Here is a 21,421-nt window from a genome sequence, read left to right as displayed (position 1 = left end):
CGTAAGGCCCATTGCCATTTAAAGGCAGTAATCCCAGAAATTATTTTCAATCTTGGAAAGTCTTATCTATGGTATATACAAAAATATACTAGGAAAACAACAAATAAGCCTGTAGGAGAAGAAAGCCCTCGCCTCTCATGAATGAATGAACTTGTATGAGTATGATTGTATGAGCCAATAACAGGTGGATTAACTTTCTTTCAAGACTAACCTGGTCTAACATGGGTCCCAATAGATAAGTGGTATCTGACACCCTATAACAGCTGTCTACCTTTATTAAGGCCCTTTAACATTGGCCGACAGGTTTCGATAACTAGCAACCAGGTCTACAAACGTCTGTAAAGGGGTATTCCGTATATATATATATATATATATATATTTTTTTTTTTTTTTATTTATTTATTTATTTTTAATTATTTTTTAATTATTTTTTTTTATTAACTGGTGTCAGAAAGTTATACAGATTTGTAAACTACTTCTAGTACTTCCAGTAATTATTAGCTGCTGCATGTCCTGCAGGAAGTGGTATATTATTTCCAGTCTGACACTGCTGCCACCTCTGTCCATGTCAGGAACTGTCCAGAGCAGTAGCAAATCCCCATAGAAAACCTCTTCTGCTCTGGACAGAGGTGGCAGCAGAGAGCACTGTGTCAGACCACTTCCTGCACAGTATAGGGTCCATATCCTGTTCTTCCATGGGGGCCTTATGTCTGTGCTAAAAATAGAGAGTATTTGGTTATGTTGGACACATATGTAAAATAAGATATAATATATGTATAATTTATGCTATAGCTTCCTCCTATATCTATATACACTTTCTCCCACGACATATCGGATGCCCCTCTTTGGCCTATAGTACAAAGCATATACAAGCAGTTAGTTTCAAAGTCCATTTCACTTCATGCAATCTCCAAAATGTACATGATTTGCAGTAGTCTTCCAATCGCCTTCCTTCCACTTCTGCAGGGAGCGGTCCATACGAGCCGGCCGCCATTAGATACGATAAGTAACTGAATGCTCTGGCATATAATATGTATTATTACAGAATAATATACTGAGTATTTTCTCCTCTCTACTCCAGACCAGTCATTCTCTTTAAAGGCTGCTGAGTGGCCTGTTCATCTTAATCTGTAGATAATAGGTCAGCCTTAATCTTAAATTCCTTAAGCAACTCCTCAGACTTAATCTGTATGTGCTGAATAAGTCAACACAAGTGACCTCATCCTTACACAACATATAAGTAGCCTCTGCCTTGGCTCTGTAAGACTAATATGCATTCTCTAGTTCGTGCTGGTTCGATTTGCTCCTTTGCCTTGCCAGCCGAGGCTTCTTGTTCTTGGCGGGCCTGGCAATGTCCTTTCCGAAATCTTTGAGCTCCGATTGGTTGTGGAAGCGGGTGTATCTCTTGCATCGGCATGATGTCACCAGACGGATTTTGTACGTTCGCACTTCGTTGTCGGGGCACACCAGTTGAACGCGTTGGGTGTGACTGTGAGCTGGCACGCAGCGGTAGTCGATGGAGCTCTGGCGCCACCATTTTCCTCGGCCGATGGAGTTGGGGAGGAGATGGGATGGGAGACATTGGCCTGAGCACACCAGCTCTTTCACTGGTTTGAGACTGCGGCATGGACCATCTGTGATGTGCTGAGTAGATCGTAATTCTCTGCAGCTAAATTCTGAGGGATCTGAAGAAAAAGAAAGAGGAAATATACTTAGTATACACATTATATATCATCCTATAGAATAAGAATATACATTTAGAAGTCTTGGAAAATATGTTCCTTAAAGGGGTACTCTGGCCAAATGTGAGAAAAAAGGGGGGGGGGTGGCAGAAAGTGGTGGGTACATAATGAAGTTATACTTACCCACCCCGGTTCCCCCAGCACCTGCAGCCTCACTAGCTCACTGTAAGCCTCCAGACTCCTTGGTACCTGTTTCATCACAACCCGGCAGCCAATCAGTGACTGCAGAGGGGTCTAGCCTTAGTTACTAATTGGCTGAGTGTGGTCGTGATGTTACAGGAACGGGACATTCCCCTTAGTTAAATGAATGAAACAAGTATACCCGAGACATTACAGGAAGTTCCAGACCACAAAGCAAAATCTGTAACTGTGTCCTCTACTTAAAGGAGAAGTCCGGCCAAAAGGCAGGGGTAGTTGGGGAACATAATAACAAGTCCTTACTTTTCACCATGCCTGGCATCTGCCCTGGGACCACTACCAGAAGGCATTTTCCCCCGAATTGTGATGACGTCACAACTCAGAGGAAAGGACCTGTCCCGGTGGATGGACTGGCCGCTTAGCCAATCAGTGACTGCAGTGTTTTCCCGCCCCAATTACTGACTGGCTAAGCAGCCAGTCAACCAACTGGGTTGTGACGTTGGCTCTGGTTGAGATTCCCGACCCCGGCAGGGGTCCCGAAGAGGCGATCCGGTTCTGAAGAGGCACGGAAAGATGTGAGTTGAGATAATTTTTTATGTTCCCTTACATCCCTGCCTTTAAAAAAAAAGGACTTGACCGGATTTCTCCTTTAAATATTTTATAATACTTTTGTGTTCCAATGGGGTAAAGGAACCTTTAAGAAAAACCCATATGCAACTTTTATCCTTGCACTTCCAATGACTATCTTTTTTTCTGCACAATAGAGGAGCGCAACAGGAGCACGCTTGGGTCCAAGTGTTTGGCATTTGATTACCGGTGGCTGGAGAAGTTGTATGCAGCCCTAGGGAGTCGTGGAAAACATGGATACAGCCATAGGCCTCGGGCTATGTTCATACTACGTACGTTTTGTAATTATCATGGCCGTTGTTGCCACAACGCGGCCGTGATTACTACGTAACTTACGTAGTGCTGCCGTTGATGAATTCCGTTTGGAGTGTATACACATAGGGGGAGATTTATCAAACATGGTGTAAAGTGAAACTGGCTCAGTTGCCCCCGGCAACCAATCAGATTCCACATTTCATTCCTCACAGACATTTTGGAAAATGAAAGGTGGAATCTGATTGGTTGCTAGGGGCAACTGAGCCTGTTTCACTTTACACTATGTTTGATAAATCTCCCCCCTAGTATACACTCCGGATCCCTAGCGGCGCCACATAAAACTGACATGTCAGTTTTCTCCAGCCGCTATTCACTGAAAATCAGCAGCAGAAAACCTGTCAGTGCACACAATGGAGCGTGCGGCTCCGGCTGCACGCTCCATTGTGTGTAACGGCGAAATGGGATGCGGGCACGTGCAGATGCACCTGCATCCTAATTCATCAGGAGTGAAGATCATCCGGGATGCTCTTCTCTGACACCGGCCGTTCTGTGACCCAGCCAGGTCACAGAACGGCCGGTGTCTTACAAAGAGGGAACATGGCCTTAGGCTGTATTCATGTTTTCCCGGACCTTATAGGGCTGCTCCAGTAGCCCTCATCTCTATTCTGCTGAACGTCTCTATTGCCCAAGGATGAAGCTACATTTCTCAAGTATAAGGTTGTCCACTATGGAGTCTCTTCTATGTTCCTACTTGTACTTATTCACATTCTCTTGGCTCTCAAATAGTATCGGGCTATTTTATGTCACATTACTATAGATTTTATAAGTTATTATAAGGTTCATAAAAAGGTCTGGTGTAATGATGCATCTCTCTCCAGCCGCAGTGTATAGCCTCAAATCCCTTCCTTCACTCAAGTATATCAAAGTGTTACTGTGACTGGTAACTCCTGTAGGCTCAACATCCAATATAATCATACGAATGGGAGAACTGTAGCAGAGGACTTCAGGCTAATGTAGAGTTCAGTAATGTGTCAGGGAACCATCAAAGGCAACGGTAGAATATAACTCATATAGCTAACTTAGAAGGAAAGGAATAGACAGTCGGGCTGCAGTCACATAAACAATATCTGGCCTGACCTTTATTTATCTGGATCTACGTCCAGGGACTTATACTGACTTAGTATTTTGCAGATGCAGCTGGCTTGTGATAAAAGACTCCGCAGTTCAAGTATAGATGACCTGAGAGCAAATATTAGAGGGGTTGTCCAGCGAAAAATCTTTTTCTTACAAATCAACTGGTTTCAGAAAGTTATATAGATTTGTAATTTACTTCTATTTAAAAATCTTAAGTCTTCCAGTACTTATCAGCCGCTGTAAGCCCTGCATGAAGTGGTGTATTCTTTCCAGTCTGACACAGTGCTCTCTGCTGCCACCTCTGTCCGAGACAAGAAGTGTCCACGGAAGGAGATGTTTTCTATGGGGATTTGGACAGTTCCTGACATGGACAGTGGTGGCAGCAGAGAGCACTGTGTCACACTCAAGAGAATACACCACTCCCTGCAGGACATACAGCAGCTGATATGTACTGGAAGATTTGAGATTTTTTTATAGAAGGAATTTACAAATCAGTATACCTTTATGAAACCAGTTGATTTAAAAGAAAAAAAAAAATCGCTGGAGTACCCCTTTAATGCAAAAGATACTTACAATTTTGCCCAAATTTGAGCTTTTCCAGTTACTCTCTGCAATAACAGATGATTCACTTAGTTCACAGTGGCTCGGTAGCTTGAAGCAATGGGCTGTAATTAGAGATTAGCGCAACTCGCCATATCCATGTTTTCCAGGGCTCCCTAGGCCTGCATCCAACTTCTTTAGTCACCGGTAATCAAATGCAGAATATTCGGACATGCTCCAGCTGATCTCTAATGGTAATACCAGATGATTTCCAAAACTATATATAATAGTGTTGGTTATATAATATATTACTGTATATTATTATTATTATATCAGCTAACTGCCTTATCCTATCTTCTGAATCGGATGTATCGCCATGTTATGTGAATTTTAGAGGGGGATCCGGATCACACAGCAATCACAGCACATATGTATGCAATGCTCATGTTATAGGCATCTTGGAAGTGGCAGCACGACTATATGCCCTGTGGTGTCAGTTTCCCTTTAAGATCTCTGTACTTTTTATACTTATGTCAGCTGATGGCAGGTTCAGTCTTCAGTATAATGTGTATAGGGGTCTCTCAAGGCCAAAGATCTATCAAAGATAGTGGTCGGGCAGTAAAATACCTGACCCCCTATCTCCACCAATATCATCTTTGTTTTCTGTGAGAGAAGCCGCCAACAGAGCTGTCATGTATATGTATAGGGCACCAGAGATAATTGTTGGCTGAGAGGGAAGGGGTGGAGGGAGATGAGGCATCAAAACAGGACAACAAAGAGTTAATTTACAGCTACATGACCGGCCTATCTCCTCTGAAGTCAGCACTGACCTCTCTGACTTCTGAATACTGGCTTTCACACAGTTCCCGCTGTGTAATCCTTTGTTTTCTGCTCTCTGCTGCCGACTTATCTCCCTCCTCCCTCCTCCCCCCTCCCCTCTTCATAGAACAGACAGGGGCATGCCTGATGCAACAAGACACAATTTCCTGATAATGAGCAATGAATGGAAGAGAGAAGGAGGGAGGGGCCTGGGGGAAATCTTTTCGAATGCAGATAATGGCATATTTGCCTAATAAACCCAATTACAACGTTTCTTAAAATGGCCTGGAATTCGATTACCGGTGACTGAAGAAGTTGGATGCAGCCCTAGGGAGTCCGGGAAAAATATATATATACAGCCTATGGAGGAACACCGAACAAATCTAAATCACAGTGTTATGGCTATTCCACAATATGTTGCGGCTCAACACATCATAGTGACATCACTGTGGTCGGTACATATTAAAAGCAATGTGTCATCAGTAAATTACTTTTTGTTTAAATATTGTTTTCATGTTAAACATTTTCTAAGAATTTTTGGTGACTTTGTTTTTAATTTTCCATTTTCTTTCTATAGTATAAAATTAATCCTGAAATATTGCAGTTTCTCATTCTCACCACTGGAGCTAAAACTAAGCTAGAACTTCCTGTTGTGTCTGTGATGATAAGGAGGAAGCTGCTGTAAAGTGATCTGTACAGCATTGCAGCAGTAGATAGAGAAGACCGTAGCAGCTCCCTGTGGAATGACCTCTTCACAAGTCACAGAATACTCTCAGTGATGTCTCACATTCATCTCAAGGGGACAAAGTCTGTTTGTTGCTGTCTATGTCCATGAGTCTTGCTGTAAAGCAGACGTGTCAAACTCAGGCCCTCCAGCTGTTATAAAACTACAATTCCCATCATCCCTGGACAGCTTTGGCTGTCCAGGAATGATGGGACTTGTAGTTTTTGCAACAGCTATAGGGCCTGAGTTTGACATCCCTGCTGTAAAGCATGTCACTAAATGCTGTTAAGAACAGCCCTGGCAAAATAGCAGCCGCCATAACAATGTAGAAATAGTGAAATAAAAAAAATTACAGTCAGAAAATAGAAACAGAATAAAATAAAAGAACAGGTTTTAGTATCTGACGCTAATCAAAAAATTTAGGTGACACCTTCCCTTTAAGACTCACTCCCCAGGGTCTCAGGGATGTCTCTAACAGTGGAAAAGACTTCTCCTATAAGAATTTATTTTTTTCTGACTAAAGGAAGAACAGATGTCTGATGGGTGACCCAGTTATTTCCTACATCCACCGCTACCAAGTCAAATATATTCCCTGTGATCATTGCGGTTATGCAGCTGGTGCTACAACAAACGCTCAGACTGTACTATAGCTTTAATACTTTCAATGCATTTTCAATAATATCCCAGTGCCTGGAGTAACCAAACTACCCAATACCTTGAGTCGGCATTAACAAATATTCTGTGAGTAAAAAAAAAAAGGCAATTTTAATAAAGGGAGCTGGAAAAATGTGTTTCATTTCTTAAAGTATATATTTTTTCCCCTACGGACATGGCGTCTAATTCGAATGCTTCATCAGATTAATGGGTTTGCTAACGTAACTTATCGAGCTTTCCAGAATTCTGGAGTTACATGGTCTAATGCTTCAAAGCACATTTTAAATGTGCCTCGTGGCCATTAACACAGGCTTTACTTTATAAATGGTTTATTACGTGTGCCGGAGTAAACATTACCAAATGCTCCGTCTAGATGTGGAATGGATGTTTGCAATATGTCATCCAATATGGATTCTGGAATGGACTAGCAAGGCTAGTATAGATATGAAAGTAACCGTGTATAGATAGTGGGGGAGATTTATCAAACATGGCGTAAAGTGAAACTGGCTCAGTCGCCCCTAGCAACCAATCAGATTCCACCTTTCATTCCTCACAGACTCTTTGGAAAGGTGGAATCTGATTGGTTGCTAGGGGCAACTGAGCCAGTTTCACTTTACAGCAGTTTGGTAAATCTCCCCCAGTAACTGTTCTGTGAACAGGTACCAAGTGAGGACAAGGTTAGTAGAGATGAGCTGAGCATGCTCGAGTCCAATCGTTTGACATCTGAATACCGATGGCTGAAGAAGTTGGATGCAGCCCTAGGGAGTCTTGGAAAACATGGATACAGACATAGGCCATAGGCTGTTCCCATGTTTTCCCAGACTCCCTAGGGCGGCATCCAACTTCTTCAGCCCCGGGTAATCACATGCCAAACGATCGAGCATGCTTGATTTGCGCTCAGAAGTCTGGCAATTTTTTTTTTTTATTAAAGTATTGTATTGGCCCCCAAAAGTTATACAAATCCCCAATATACACTTATTATGGGAAATGCTTATAAAGTGCCTTTTCCCTGCACTTACTACTACATCAAGGCTTTACTTCCTGGATAACATGGTGATGTCACTTCCTGGATAACATGGTCATGTCACTTCTTGGATAACATGGTGATGTCACTTCTTGGATAACATGGTGATGTCACTTCTTGGATAACACGGTCATGTCACTTCCTGGATAACATGGTCATGTCACTTCCTGGATAACATGGTGATGTCATGACCCGACTCCCAGAGCTGTGCGGGCTGTAGCTGCTGGAGAGGATGATGGCAGGGGGACACTGAGGGACACAGGGGACTGGAGGGACACTGAGCATCCCTCTGCCATCATCCTCTCCAGCAGCCAAAGCCTGCTGGGAGCCTCTGGGAGTCGGGTCGTGACATCACCATGTTATCCAGGAAGTGACATGACCATCTTATCCAGGAAGTGACATCACCATGTTATCCAGGAAGTGAAGCCTTGATGCAGTAGTAAGTGCAGGGAAAAGCACTTTATAAGCATTTCCTGTAATAAGTGTATATTTTTGGTTGTATATATTGCAATACAATACTTTAATAAAAAAAATTTCCCCAGACTTCTCCTTTAACTGTCTGCACTGCTTAAAAGCCTATGGCATTAGACTAATTTTTCAAAACTAGAGCCATTACCTTCCCTCAAAAAGTTAAAGGGGTATTCCAGACTAAGGCCAATTAGTTACCAATTCTTTGGGCAGACAGCGAATTAAGCTTCAGAATATCATTGATTCTATAGGATAGGCCGAACTTCAAGCGGAGTCCGCGAGGAGGAGATTCCGCTTGAGCAAACACTGAACTGCTTGAGTGACTCAAGTAACTCGAAAATTTTGAAATGAATGACAGGCTCATGCATTTAAGTAGGTACCCCCTGCTCAACACATGGGAGGGTGTCTGGTTTACCTTCAAGGGATTTGTAAAAATTAGAATGAAAAAATGCATTGTGTTACTGCAAGAAAGTTTGTGCTCCTATTCTGCTAGTCTTGTGTATGGGTGCTGACCAACTACATTGACGGTGGTATGCTGTCAAGTGCCGTCAATGTAGATGGTCAGCACCCATACAGGAGTGGAGTACAAACTTTCCTCTCCTTGTGCCCGCGGCAAGTGGCAGGACTGGCCTTGGGATCCCTGCTGGGCTTGCTGACATATTACTACCCCGCTGATGGACTGGCCGCTCAGCCAGTCAGTGATTGGGGCGGGACGCTTCTCCAGTCATTGATTGGCTGAGCGGCCAGTCCATCAGCCGGGACGGCCATTTTCCTCCATCATCATAACTCTGGGGGAAATACCTTCCAGTCGGGGTCCTAAGGCCAGTCCTAAGCACACCACAGGCAAGGGGAGAGGTAAGTACGTACTTTTTAACGATCTCCCCCGCTGCCCCTAACGGCTGCCAGATTTTGAAAATGGACAGACTTCTCCTTTAAGAAACAGTATATAAGACGTGTATGTAGATTTATGCGGCAATAAGACGCTCAATTGAATCGACACTCTATGCAAGCCTCATTTTCCCATGGTAAATCCACTTTCAACAAGTGAAGGCATTAGTGCACTCTGGCTCCTATGGAGCAACGTAGGCTGCAAAGCATGAACGGCCGTGTTGTGCCCGCAACCCCTGCCGCTCTGTCACAATGTTTGCCCTCTCTGAGGTCACTGGTTATGATAACCCCTGGGTTCTTTCTTCTCTTTGGTGGTTGTCAATGTAAATGCTTCCCAGCATGGCCCCGCACTCCCATTGTACGTCTACATACCACCAATGGACATGAAAGAGCCGGGACGTTTAATTGGCAGCCTGTAAATGGACGGCCTTAGATGAAATTAATTAAAAGGAGAATGCAAACCGTCCGGCAGTATGTGAGAAATCCATTCAATCATTTCCTGTGTGGGTGTTGAAGGCATTCTTACACTGGGAATGATATCAGTGGCCGTATAAAAGAACGTGTATTCTCTGCTGGAACACAGGAGTCATTTATAACCAGTGTAAACTGTGGAAATTAGATTATGTGCATCCAGATTCTGTCTACAGACTCCCCAGTCATAATACCACCATATCACCTTCCCGATGAAATGTGTAAACAGGGTTTTCTCAGACTCTCGGGATGACGTTACAATCCTATGTTTTATTTCCACTGGAAATATTTAGATTTCCTATTTAGTTCTCTCCAAATATAAAACAGTACTGGTTGACCCTTATTACTTAAAGGGGTACTCTGATTTTTTCCCCTTTCAAATCAGCTTGTGTCAGTAATATAAATAGATTTGTAATTTTACTTCAATTTAAACAATTTCCAGTACTTTCCAGCTGCTGTATGTCCTGCAGGAAGTCCAGTCTGACACAGTGCTCTCTGCTGCCACCTCTGTCCATGTCAGGAACTGTCCAGAGCAGTTGCAAATCTCCATAGAAAACCTCTCCTGCTCTGGACAGTTCCTGACATGGACAGAGGTGGCAGCAGAGAGCACAGTATCAGACTGGAAAGAAAACAACATTCCCTAATCCTAACACTAAACGATCCTATTAGAGATGTGCAAACATTTGAAAAGTTCGGTTCAGCAGGTTTGCTGAAGCAAACCGTAAAGTGAATGTACCATCGGTACATTGCTTTTGTGATTTTTACATGGCTAGAGCACAGGGCCGGACTGGGACTAAAAATCAGCCCTGGCATTTCCGAGCACACAGGCCCACTCACCGTGCGGTGATAAGTTATGAGACGATGTTGTGAGCACAGCACGGCTACATGTATCATCACGGCCATGACTGGAATTACAGATAATAACACAGTAAATGGGGTCAGAAGCTTCTGTCTCTGTACTATGTAGCTGAGCTGCAGTTACAGGTTATCACCACTACACAGTGTACAGAGACAGACTGCTTCTGGCCCGGTCACTGTGCTCAGTTTAACACCACCACCACATACTGACTAATACCACCACACACTGACTAATACCACCACATACTGATTAATACCACCGCATACTGACTAATGCAACCGCATACTGACTAATACAACCACATACTAACTAATACCACCGCATACTGACTAATACCACTGCATACTGACTAATAGCACCGCATACTGACTAATGTCACCGCATACTAACTAATACCACCACATACTAACTAATATCACAGCATACTGACTGACACCTCCACATACTAATACCACCACACACTGACTAATCCCACCGCATACTGACTAATGTCACCGCAGACAGACATATTAGGCTCCTCACTCTGACACCATCCTCATCTCTATACTAACTGCACATCTGTACTGTCCCCTTTACACCCTCATTTAGTGGGTAGGCTGACTTTATGTGACCCCCTTATTGTATATGCATCCCTCTATGTAGCCCCCTTATAGATGGCCCCCTCTCTTATCCCCCCTCTCTTATAGATGGCCCCCTCTGTTATAGATGCCCCCTCTCTCTTTTCCCCCCTCCTTTATAGATGGCCCCCTCTCTCTTCTCCCCCTCCCTTATAGATGGCCCCCTCTCTCTTCTCCCCCCTCCTTTATAGATGGCCCCCTCTCTCTTCTCCCCCTCCCTTATAGATGCCCCCCTCTGTTATAGATGCCCCCTCTCTCTTTTCCCCCCTCCTTTATAGATGGCCCCCTCTCTCTTCTCCCCCCTCCTTTATAGATGGCCCCCTCTCTCTTCTCCCCCCTCCTTTATAGATGGCCCCCTCTCTCTTCTCCCCCCTCCTTTATAGATGGCCCCCTCTCTCTTCTCCCCCCTCCTTTATAGATGGCCCCCCTCTCTCTTCTCCCCCCTACTTTATAGATGGCCCCCTCTCTCTTCTCCCCCCTCCTTTATAGATGGCCCCCTCTCTCTTCTCCCCCTCCCTTATAGATGCCCCCCTCTCTCTTCTCCCCCCTCCTTTATAGATGGCCCCCTCTCTCTTCTCCCTCCTCCTTTATAGATGGCCCCCCTCTCTTCTCCCCCCTACTTTATAGATGGCCCCCTCTCTCTTCTCCCCCCTCCTTTATAGATGGCCCCCTCTCTCTTCTCCCCCCTCCTTTATAGATGACCCCCTCTCTTCTCCCCCCTCCTTTATAGATGGCCCCCCTCTCTCTTCTCCCCCCTCCTTTATAGATGGCCCCCCTCTCTCTTCTCCCCCCTCCTTTATAGATGGCCCCCTCTCTTCTCCCCCCTCCTTTATAGATAGCCCCCTCTCTCTTCTCCCCCTCCTTTATAGATGGCCCCCGGTCTCTGCAGCCCGCTCCTGTTACCTCCTATCACCACAGCCCGCTCGGTCCGCCTCCTGTCACCGGAGCCCGCCTCTGCCCGCTCCGGTCACCGCAGCCCGCTCGGCCCGCCTCCTGTCACCGGATCACAGCCTCTGCCCGCTACAGTCACCGCAGCCCGCTCGGCCCGCCCCTGACGTGCACCGCTAATCCAATCAACGTAGAGCAGCGTGGGGCCGCTGCGGTGCACGTAACACGCGTTCCACGGCCGGCCGCAGCGGCCCCACGTTGATTGGATTAGCGGCGCACGTCAGGGGCGGGCCGAGCGGGCTGCAGTGGCCGGAGGGGGCAGAGGCTGTGATCCGGTGACAGGAGGCGGACCGAGCGGACTGCGGTGACCGGAGCGGGCAGAAGCGGACGGGGAAGAGAAACGGGCCGCGGCGGTGATTTTTTTTTTTTTGATGCAGCCCGGGCGGCCCACGGACTGGTAATCTGGCCAGCCCAGCGGGCATTTGCCCGGCTTGCCAGATTACCAGTCCGGGCCTGCTAGAGCAGCACCGGTGTGGGGAATGCCAGTGCTTTTTTGTAAACCGTGGCCCCGTTTCCGCATATGGCGCAACCACCAGGGGTGAAGCACTGGAGGCGAGCTGGCAGGCCCCCAGTGTAATTATCCTCCCTCCCCCTGTGGCAGGGATCCATTGATTGTAATGGAGCTGTGTCACAGAGGGGAGGGGATTTTATCACACCGGGGGGCGTCCAGCCCGCCTCCAGTGCTTCGCCCCATGGCTGGTGCTCGGTAAAAGACCGGTGCCATACGTGGGAACTGAGCCACAGTTAAAAAAAAGGATGGGGTGACGAGGAGACAAGAGTGACGGCCTACTCAGCAAATCACTGGCCGTTGCACTGTCCTGTCTCAGTCAGTTATTGGCTGAGCAGGCTGGAGGCGGCTGGAGACAACGGAGACCCTTAGGAGTGTAGACAGTTGAGTATATCATCCTTTTGTTTTTGTGTCTTAAATTGTGCAACTACCATCTTTACCAACACGTTATGAACTCTGCAAAAAGTTTGGTTCGGAACTGTACTGAACTTTGCAAAAATCTGGATTCGTAAGATTCGGTTCAGTGATCTCTACCCATCAGGGGCGGATTAACTTTACCATAGGCCCCGGGCTGTTCACCAAGCCTGGGCCCCCCCCCACCCCACTGTAACTTTGGCAGCACTAGTTCATAGTACAGGATAGATAATGTCATGATGCCCTGATTTGTGCGAAACTGCAGTAAAAAGCAGTGATTTTTTTACAAATCATGGCAGAACTGTAGCCAGGAGACAATACACCACTGAAAGTATAAGTCTTTTTGGGTGGCCATGGGCCCCCCTGGAGCTCAGGGCCCTGGACTACTGCCCGAAACGGACCTATTATAATCCGCTACTGCTACCCATGATGCTTTTAGGAATTTCTCCATGAATAGCAATTCCACCTTTGGTTATTTTGTAAATGACTAAAGGCCGTATTCCACGGCCTGACTCGGAGGAGCAAACGAGCGCTGTCAGCGCTTGTTTGCTCCTCCTTCCCCGCTCGCTGCTGCCGCTATTCACAGTCCAGGGAGGGCCGGGGGAAGCTGCGGGGGGCTGCCCGAGTGATCGCTGACCGTCCGGCCAGCCCATAGTATATAGCGGCGGTTCCATATCTCATATGCTTTCTGTTATGTCGTGTGTTTTCCTTTACTATGTGCTACTTAAACAATGCAATGTTTATGTGCCAATAAACCTAGCCTGTCGCCGCTGCTTCTTGTCACATCCCAAGGCTGGAGAGTCACGCAGATAAGTGTTAATGTTTACGTACCAGCACAATAGCCTGACAAATTGAAGTGATGAATGGGGCCTCCATTATCTATATTATTACACAAAGCTTTCACATCCTCGGAGATAGAGGCAATCCAAATATCCAGAAGTCATTAGATTAACTTGGTATTTATGCCGCATTTCAAGGGGCATTAACCCCTTCCCTGCCTGGGGTGTCACACTTTAGCTGTAGTAACCCTATGACAAACATGTGGCATTCAGTAAACGTTTGCCTATTTAACACGGGGATAAATGAAGGGATTAGAAAGTTTACATTTGTCACCTTTGTAAATCCGCTTTATTACCTAGTAAAGAGGTTGTCTAACCAGCCATTGTCCAGGGTGTAAAAGTTTATCTATCAGTCACTTCTAGGTCAGAAGATCTTCTAAGATAATGAGACCTGGGTTATTCTTGTTGTACCTTCTCTAAAAGGACCTTGGGTCCTCCAGCTGTTGCAAAACTACAATTCCCATTATGCCTGGATAGCCGAAGCTAAAGCTTTGTCTATTCAAGCATGATGGGAATTGTAGTTTTGCAACAGCTGGAGGGCCCCCATCCCTACCCTATAGGAGTTTATACCAAAGGAACTGTTCCTTTCATACAAAGGAGACATCTATGGACCATCCTATGGACTGCTGATCTCCAGTTGTTGCCAAAACTAAAATTCCCAACATGCCACATGACATCTTATAGCCACAGGTTCGGGTCATGGCTAGAGTGGTAATACTTGATATAATATAGCCTATATATACATAAATTCTCTGTAGATCCCAAAAATGTGGCTTTTCCGTACCTCACACAGTTGTATGAAACATCAGTGATTAGCCATCAATCCATAACCATGGGCACTTTGGTGAATTGGTGGAAGGCCATTGGGAACTGGACCCCATTCTACCAATTAGGGGGCCTCCAGTAGTCAGATTTAAATCAACTGGTGTCAGAGAGTTATATAGATATGTAATTTACTTCTATTTAAAAATCTTTAGTGTTTTAGTACTTAAGCTGCTGTATGTCCTGCAGGTAGTGGTATATTCTTACCAGTCTGACACAGTGCTCTCTGCTGCCACCTCTGTCCATGTCAGGAACTGCCCAGAGCAATAGCAAATCCCCATAGAAAACCTCTCCTGCTCCGGACAGTTCCTGCCATGGACAGAGGTGGCAACAGAGAGTACTGTGTCACACTGGAAAGAATACACCACTTCCTGCAGGACATTCAGCAGCTGATAAGTACTGGAAGACTTAAGATCTTTAAATAAAAGTAAATTACAAATCTATATAACTATCTGAAACTAGTTGATTTGAAATTCCCTCTGCTTTGTAGAGTAGGAAAACTGCAATCCACTCTCAGGGGAACACTACTGGAAGCAACTAATGGAACTCAATTTAAAGGAACACCCCAGGCAAAACTGAAACACTGTTCTACCTAGAACAGGGTCTGAGAGGATACAGTACAAGACTAGAAGGAAATGGCCGCCCATTTGATGCTATAGTATAGCAGACTTCATGGCGACTCCTAAAAGCTCAGGATGTATTGACGGGTTACAGATGTCAGAAAGCTTTTGCTGTGAAACGTGTCATAAAAGAACCAGTCATATAAGAATTCTCTCCGTCCTAAATTTATTTTAAGGAAAATCTGACTAATAACTCAGGAAGATGATGAAATACTTGATAAATGCTGCCAAGCTGGGTTTCCTTAGTTTTCATAGTCTGGTTGCTATTAATGCACTGCCTAGCAACCATAGTCAGGCGTTGTTAGGTAATGGCGTCCCTAGCAACCATTATTTTTATGTACAGGATAGGCCCGAAATCTGATAGATGGGGGCCGCACCTCTGGGAACCACAACCATCTCCTGCAATGAGGGACCCCTAACCCCAATCCCACCTCTGTAAATGCTGACGTGATTATAGATACGGCCGAGCTCTCTATGACATAGAGAAACTGGTGGAAACTGGCTCAGTTGCCCCTAGCAACCAATCAGATTCCACCTTTCATTTTCCAAAGAGTCTGTGAGGAATGAAAGGTGGAATCCGATTGGTTGCTAGGGGCAACTGAGCCAGTTTCACTTTACACTATGTTTGATAAATCTCCCCCCACTGTTTTTCCATGATCCTGACCATCTCTCCATTCACAACTAGTCACTTCAATGGGCACAAAAAGTGTTAGGGGACCCCCCATTCTGGGGATAGATGTGGGTCTCTGAGATGGGAGGCATAAATATCTAAGGTAAGAATACCCCTTTAAAGTGTTCCTGTCATGATATACGCCTACCCAATCGGTGTAAAATACTTTCAGCTACCGGAAGTATACGTATCCATGGATACGACCACACCAGGTAGGTACAGTGCCCGTCCTCAATTTGAGCACCAACCCGACATGGTCGTATGGTTAGCTGAACTCTCGGCCATACATCATGACAGGAACTGCAATGAGGGACCGGGCAGGACTAAATTACACCCCTGCTGCATGTACACTGAAGTCACCATCAGCCATGAGTCTGAGGGAGCTGGGATAGGAAGATAGGGGTGGTTGGGGGCAATGGGGTATGATACTGTGATTTATTGGTTCCTATATAATCTATGGAGGGAGATACAGTGGGATTGCCTACTTGGGGGGGGGGGTTTACTTTAGGGAGGGGGGTTCTACAAAGGGATTACCTACGGGGGGTTTACTTTGGGGAGAGGGGTTTTACAGTGGTATTACTACACTACTACCAACAAGGGGGGGGGGGGGGGGTGCTACATACTGAGCAGGGGAAAACAAAACTCCTTCACTCCAATGCAGATGGAGACATAGGCAGCTTAGTAAACTAAAACATTTATTCCAATACACAACGCGTTTCGTAGCCTTTTCGGCTTCATTCTCATACACAAATAGCAAACCACACATACACATATACTGTAGGCAAGCAAGTCCATAACCGTGCGTGTGCGTACGTCACAGGACGTCGCTCCGCATCACTGTTTGACCTTAAATGATCCAATCCTCCTGTGACATTGGCGATAGTATATGCAACAGTATGCCATTAAAGTGCATGTATAAAATACCATAATAGTTCATCTATAAAATACACGTGTAAAGTACAAAAAAAACAACAAAGATATATAAAAGCATACAAAATATAAAAAAACTATCAGACTAAAGATACGCAATTCTGAGCTGTATATTTTGGTCTCATTTAATCCATGTGGGGTCAGTGGAGAGTCTAAAAATCCAAAAGGACTCTCGATTGATAAGCTGCCTATATCTATTCTGTCTCTTTACCTGGAAATGTTCCAAAATAGTAGACAACAGTTTACTTTTTGGCCTCTGACAGGTGAAGGAGGGCCGATGTATCTACTTGACGTATGTGGCAGAAGTCTTTCTGACATACAGTATAGAACAACCAGTGTGAACAGTGCCTACATGTGTACACGTTGCTACAGTCCTTTTAATTTATTAGTAGTATCAGTGAACTTGCCAAACTATTCGTCCAAAATGAACGCCGCCATTGGACTCCCAATGGCTGGAGAAGTTGGATGTTGCCCTAGGGAGTTCCAGATAGATACAGCCAAAGGCTATGTGCACACTATGTAAGAGACCGGCCGTTCTGTGACCCGGACGGGTCACGCAACGGCCGGTCTCTGAAAAGATCATCCCGGCCGGTACCGGCCGGCTGATCTTTTCGGCCACAGGGTTCTAATGCGGGCGCATCTGTGCGTGCCCGCATCAGAACTCTGCACTGCACACTATGGAGCGTGCAGCCGGAGCCGCTCGCTCCACAGTGTGCACTGACATGGTTTTCTACGGCCGCTACTGAGAAACTGACATACGGGATCCCATAGACGGAGAGGTACTGTATATTTCCGTAATAATGACGGCCATCGTCGTGATTTTACAGAAATATACGTTGTGTGAACATAGCCATAGGCTGTATCCATGTTTTTCTGGCAGCCCTAGGGGGGCAGTCAAATGCCGAGCATTTGAGTTTAGACGAACGGTTCGGCAAGTTCACTCATCACAATTTATAAGTAATTTATAGCTAATCAAAACTTATAACAGCTAGATAATTGCACAACAATTCTAAATTGCAACACAGATGTAGCAGAGCTCAGTTTCTCATTTAATTTGGTGTTTGCATTGCGTTTAAGTTCTTAATAGAAAATGAACTATTCTAAATCTAAGAGAAGTACCACATATTTGTAAGTGGACTTGTAAGCTGAAATTTATGTTATAGTAAAATTGTACCTCTCTGCTCAATATTCTCAAACTGGTTTTACCAAAAATTTCTTCAATAAAAACTATTAAAACCAGAAAATGTGCAATACGTAAGATCCACCATCGGTTAATAAACTAACAAACACCCTTCTGCTACGTCTAACAAACTCAGCTCTGCTACACTTGCATAGGAATTAATATTGGAAAGTTTGTAACTTTTGAACAGGTGTGCTCGGTTACCTGTAGGGTCTGCGGAATGGTGCAGGTATCTTCCTCCGTGTTTAGCTTGGTTCAGCGTGTAATTGTCGCTGGTGATGGTGGCTTCCACCACTACCTCCGGATTTTCGGCGTTCCCTGGAATGATCTCGGTGGCATCGTTCTTAAGAGACGGCCATCCCACCACAGAGTGGATCAGCAGGAAGGCACAGTGTACAGCCAGAGCAAAGTACATGATGCTGCTGCTTCTCTGCTACTCCTTCCAGCTCAGTCAAAGGCTTAAGATGTTACTCAGACACAAATTGTTCTCCTTTTTTAAATCTTTTTCTTCAGGCGGGACAGCCAATGGCAGGAGGGATAGGAAGGACTTAATCTCAGCTTCATTCATGCTCCAGAGGTGTTTTACAAGGGAGGAGTGGTCTGCTTATCCGGCCTCACTAACTACTTGATCTCTTCTTGCCCCCCCCACCCCCCCCCCCCCCCCCCCCCCCCACTCCCGGCTCACAGTTTAGGTAGCCAAAGAATCTGCTTTCATAGCAGCCTAGAAATTTGTCACATTTACTAAAGCGTCTGGTGTGTAATCCATTCACTGCAAGATGATCAAAAGGCTTCTCTATAAACCTATGATGTCCCATATTATTATTGATCCATCCTAGAAGTGGAGCTCATTGGTTGGAGGGTGGGATAGGAAAGCACATGCTGCGGACGTCATCATGGTGACAGCTTGAGTGTTATTCATTGCTGGCACTTTATGATGTAAATATTTAGGCGATGTATGATAATATTGTGTTTGCACTATTTGGCGGTATTATTGGATTGGCACTCACTCAGTTGCCCAGCACCATAGTAATATTAGGCTCTATTTCTCTCCATTCAAAACAAATAAAATTGTATTTGTAGGAGATAGATAGATAGATACATAGATACATAGATAAATAGATAGATAAAAATGGGATACACAGATACTGTAGATAGATAGATAGACAGATAGATAGATAGAGAGATAGATAGATAGGAGAGATAGATAGATAGATAGATAGATAGATAGATAGATAGATAGATAGATAGATAGATAGATAGATAGATAGATAGGAGAGATAGATAGATAGATAGATAGATAGATAGATAGATAGATAGATAGATAGATAGATAGATAGATAGATAGGAGATAGATATGCGATGCCCTGGCCCCTGGGGGCCACTTCCGCAGTGCTGGTGTTATGAGCGGGCCATGACCGGGGCAGCTGCAGGGTGTATACTTGTCACGGTATAGGCCTGAGGGCAACACAGCTGCAGGGCCGGTCTGAGGAATCTGCGGGTGATGATGGGCATGCGATTCTTCGCTGCACTTAGTCGGGGCACCAGTTAGTGGACACCAATGCCAGGGTTCAGTAACAGCGGTTTTATTATAGATAAGGTAACTAGTAGCAACAGTTCTGTCCGGATGCAACCGGGTATATAGCAGGCTTTGGCAAATAAAGCAGGAGTGGTGCTGCATAGGCTGTGAGAATACGTGCCGGATGATGGGAGTAGGAGTATGAGAGGAATAGCGTTGCTGGGTGGATTAGCTTGAGAATAATACTTGCTGTGAATCCTTGCAGCGATGAGGAGAGATAACGGAATGACACCCAGATGAGAGAGAAGACTCCGGACACTTGAGCAGGCAGATACAGCCGAAGACTTGAATATAGCAGAGCACCTAATCCACACTTCTAGTGGTGAAGTGGGAGCTGCAGAGAAAAAGCCCAACTCCTCTGAGGCAGGAGAGGGACGACACACATCCTCCTTGCTTGGAAGCAGGGGGAAGACTAACTTGTTAGGAGGAAGTGGGAGGTCACATGGTTGCTCCTGGCCAGAACTAGTCGGCCATTGGAGGAACCATGGTTACAGGTCACGTGATCAACAGCCTTGCATACCACTGTACACTGTAATAATACACAGGAATACATGACAATACACATGAAAATGCACAATACCAGAGAATACTAGGGGAAAACCAGCAGCAGTTGCAGTGCAAACACTTACCAGAACAGGCATTGACACAGCAAGAGAAATGGCCATAATAGGAGTAGTAGTCTGCATGTTCTGGGACACTGCATACCTCCCTAGCAAGTTTGAGCCGACCTCGGCGAATCTAGAAGGCAGCAAACACGAATAGACTGGACGATCAAACAACAGGAATGAATGATGAGAGTGAGTGTGAGGAGGTGTGTGTTTCCCACGCCCAAGGCACAGGTGAGAAGAGAGAGAGAATGAGAAACCCTAGTGGCAGGACTTCACCTAGGGGGGCCTAACGTACTCTGGCGACCAGGTAGCTAGTGCGTGAACCATCTGACGTGTAAGCCAGGACAACTTAACTGCTGGCGGGGGACCCTCAATATTCCAGCCAGTTAGACAGTAGGTTTTCTGTTAAATGTGTTACCCTACTGGAGGAGAACGTGAAGACCTGTGTACTACCTTGGCGTGTCTGAGTAGTGTCTTGGATACCTGGAAGAGAAAAGAACAAAATAATAAAAGCAAACATACATGGGGGCCCCTTACATACCGGTCAATCATACAACACAATTACTCAATAGGCCAAACACACGAAAGGGTATCCAAGGTGCAATATGTATGGACCAGTGTGAATATTAGGTAAGACTATGTGTGATAACTACTGCGTTGGGACAAGACAGAGGTAAACAAATACTGGAAACAAAAGGAAAGGAAACACAAGGGACAACAAACACTGCGAGGTCTTGAGGAGAACCGGCTCACATGAATCTGAATGAAACCCGAGAGAAATCTGAATGAAAATCTGAGAAAAAATCTGAATACAAACTGGCTCAACTAAATCTTTCCAGCTATAGATATGATAATAATACACAATAATGAGACTGGATGAAAAATACACTCCTACATAAACTGGACTTTCTCTGAGGTATATGTAAACTGACTTCTCTTACTCAGAGGAGGAGCTATCTGACTGGAAAATATACTGTTTTACAAAAGAGGCACTCTACTCTGAGGCAATCTATGTAACCTTGTGCTTACTCAGAGGAGGAAATACAAAGACTTCGATAACACTGGAATGCAATAGTAGAAAAGAATGCAATAATGAAATAAGTGCAATAATACCCTGTGTGGAACACACAATCACAGGAAAGTGCATTAGGAAGGAATGGGTTAAGTGTCTCTGTTAGGTAGAGTCTCTTTTAGGCAATTAGACATCGTCCATGTAAAAGGCTCTGGGACAGGCACTAGAGAACCTTTTGTTGTGGTAAGTGTCCATCAGCTCATGGCTGGTTAGTACAGGGAACTTGGTCAGGAGGACCAGGCACGAACCTTGAACGTTGCATACACTAGAATGG

At 45.2% G+C, this 21,421-nt stretch overlaps 1 protein-coding gene across 1 annotated transcript; it reads right to left on the bottom strand.

The window, feature by feature from the left end:
• Positions 1-459: 459 nt before the first annotated feature.
• On the bottom strand, positions 460-18,337 carry SOST (sclerostin). The gene is made up of 2 exons (XM_069952718.1): positions 18,096-18,337; positions 460-1,685 (listed from the first exon to the last, which is right to left on the bottom strand). The coding sequence occupies exons 1-2, from the start codon at positions 18,304-18,306 to the stop codon at positions 1,267-1,269; spliced, it is 630 nt and encodes a 209-aa protein (XP_069808819.1). The 5' UTR covers positions 18,307-18,337; the 3' UTR covers positions 460-1,266.
• Between the last annotated feature and the right edge of the window lie 3,084 nt (positions 18,338-21,421).

Source organism: Dendropsophus ebraccatus, chromosome 14 (assembly GCF_027789765.1).
Source record: "Dendropsophus ebraccatus isolate aDenEbr1 chromosome 14, aDenEbr1.pat, whole genome shotgun sequence".
Lineage (NCBI taxonomy): Eukaryota > Metazoa > Chordata > Amphibia > Anura > Hylidae > Dendropsophus > Dendropsophus ebraccatus.
This window is presented reverse-complemented; position numbering and strand designations above follow the sequence as displayed.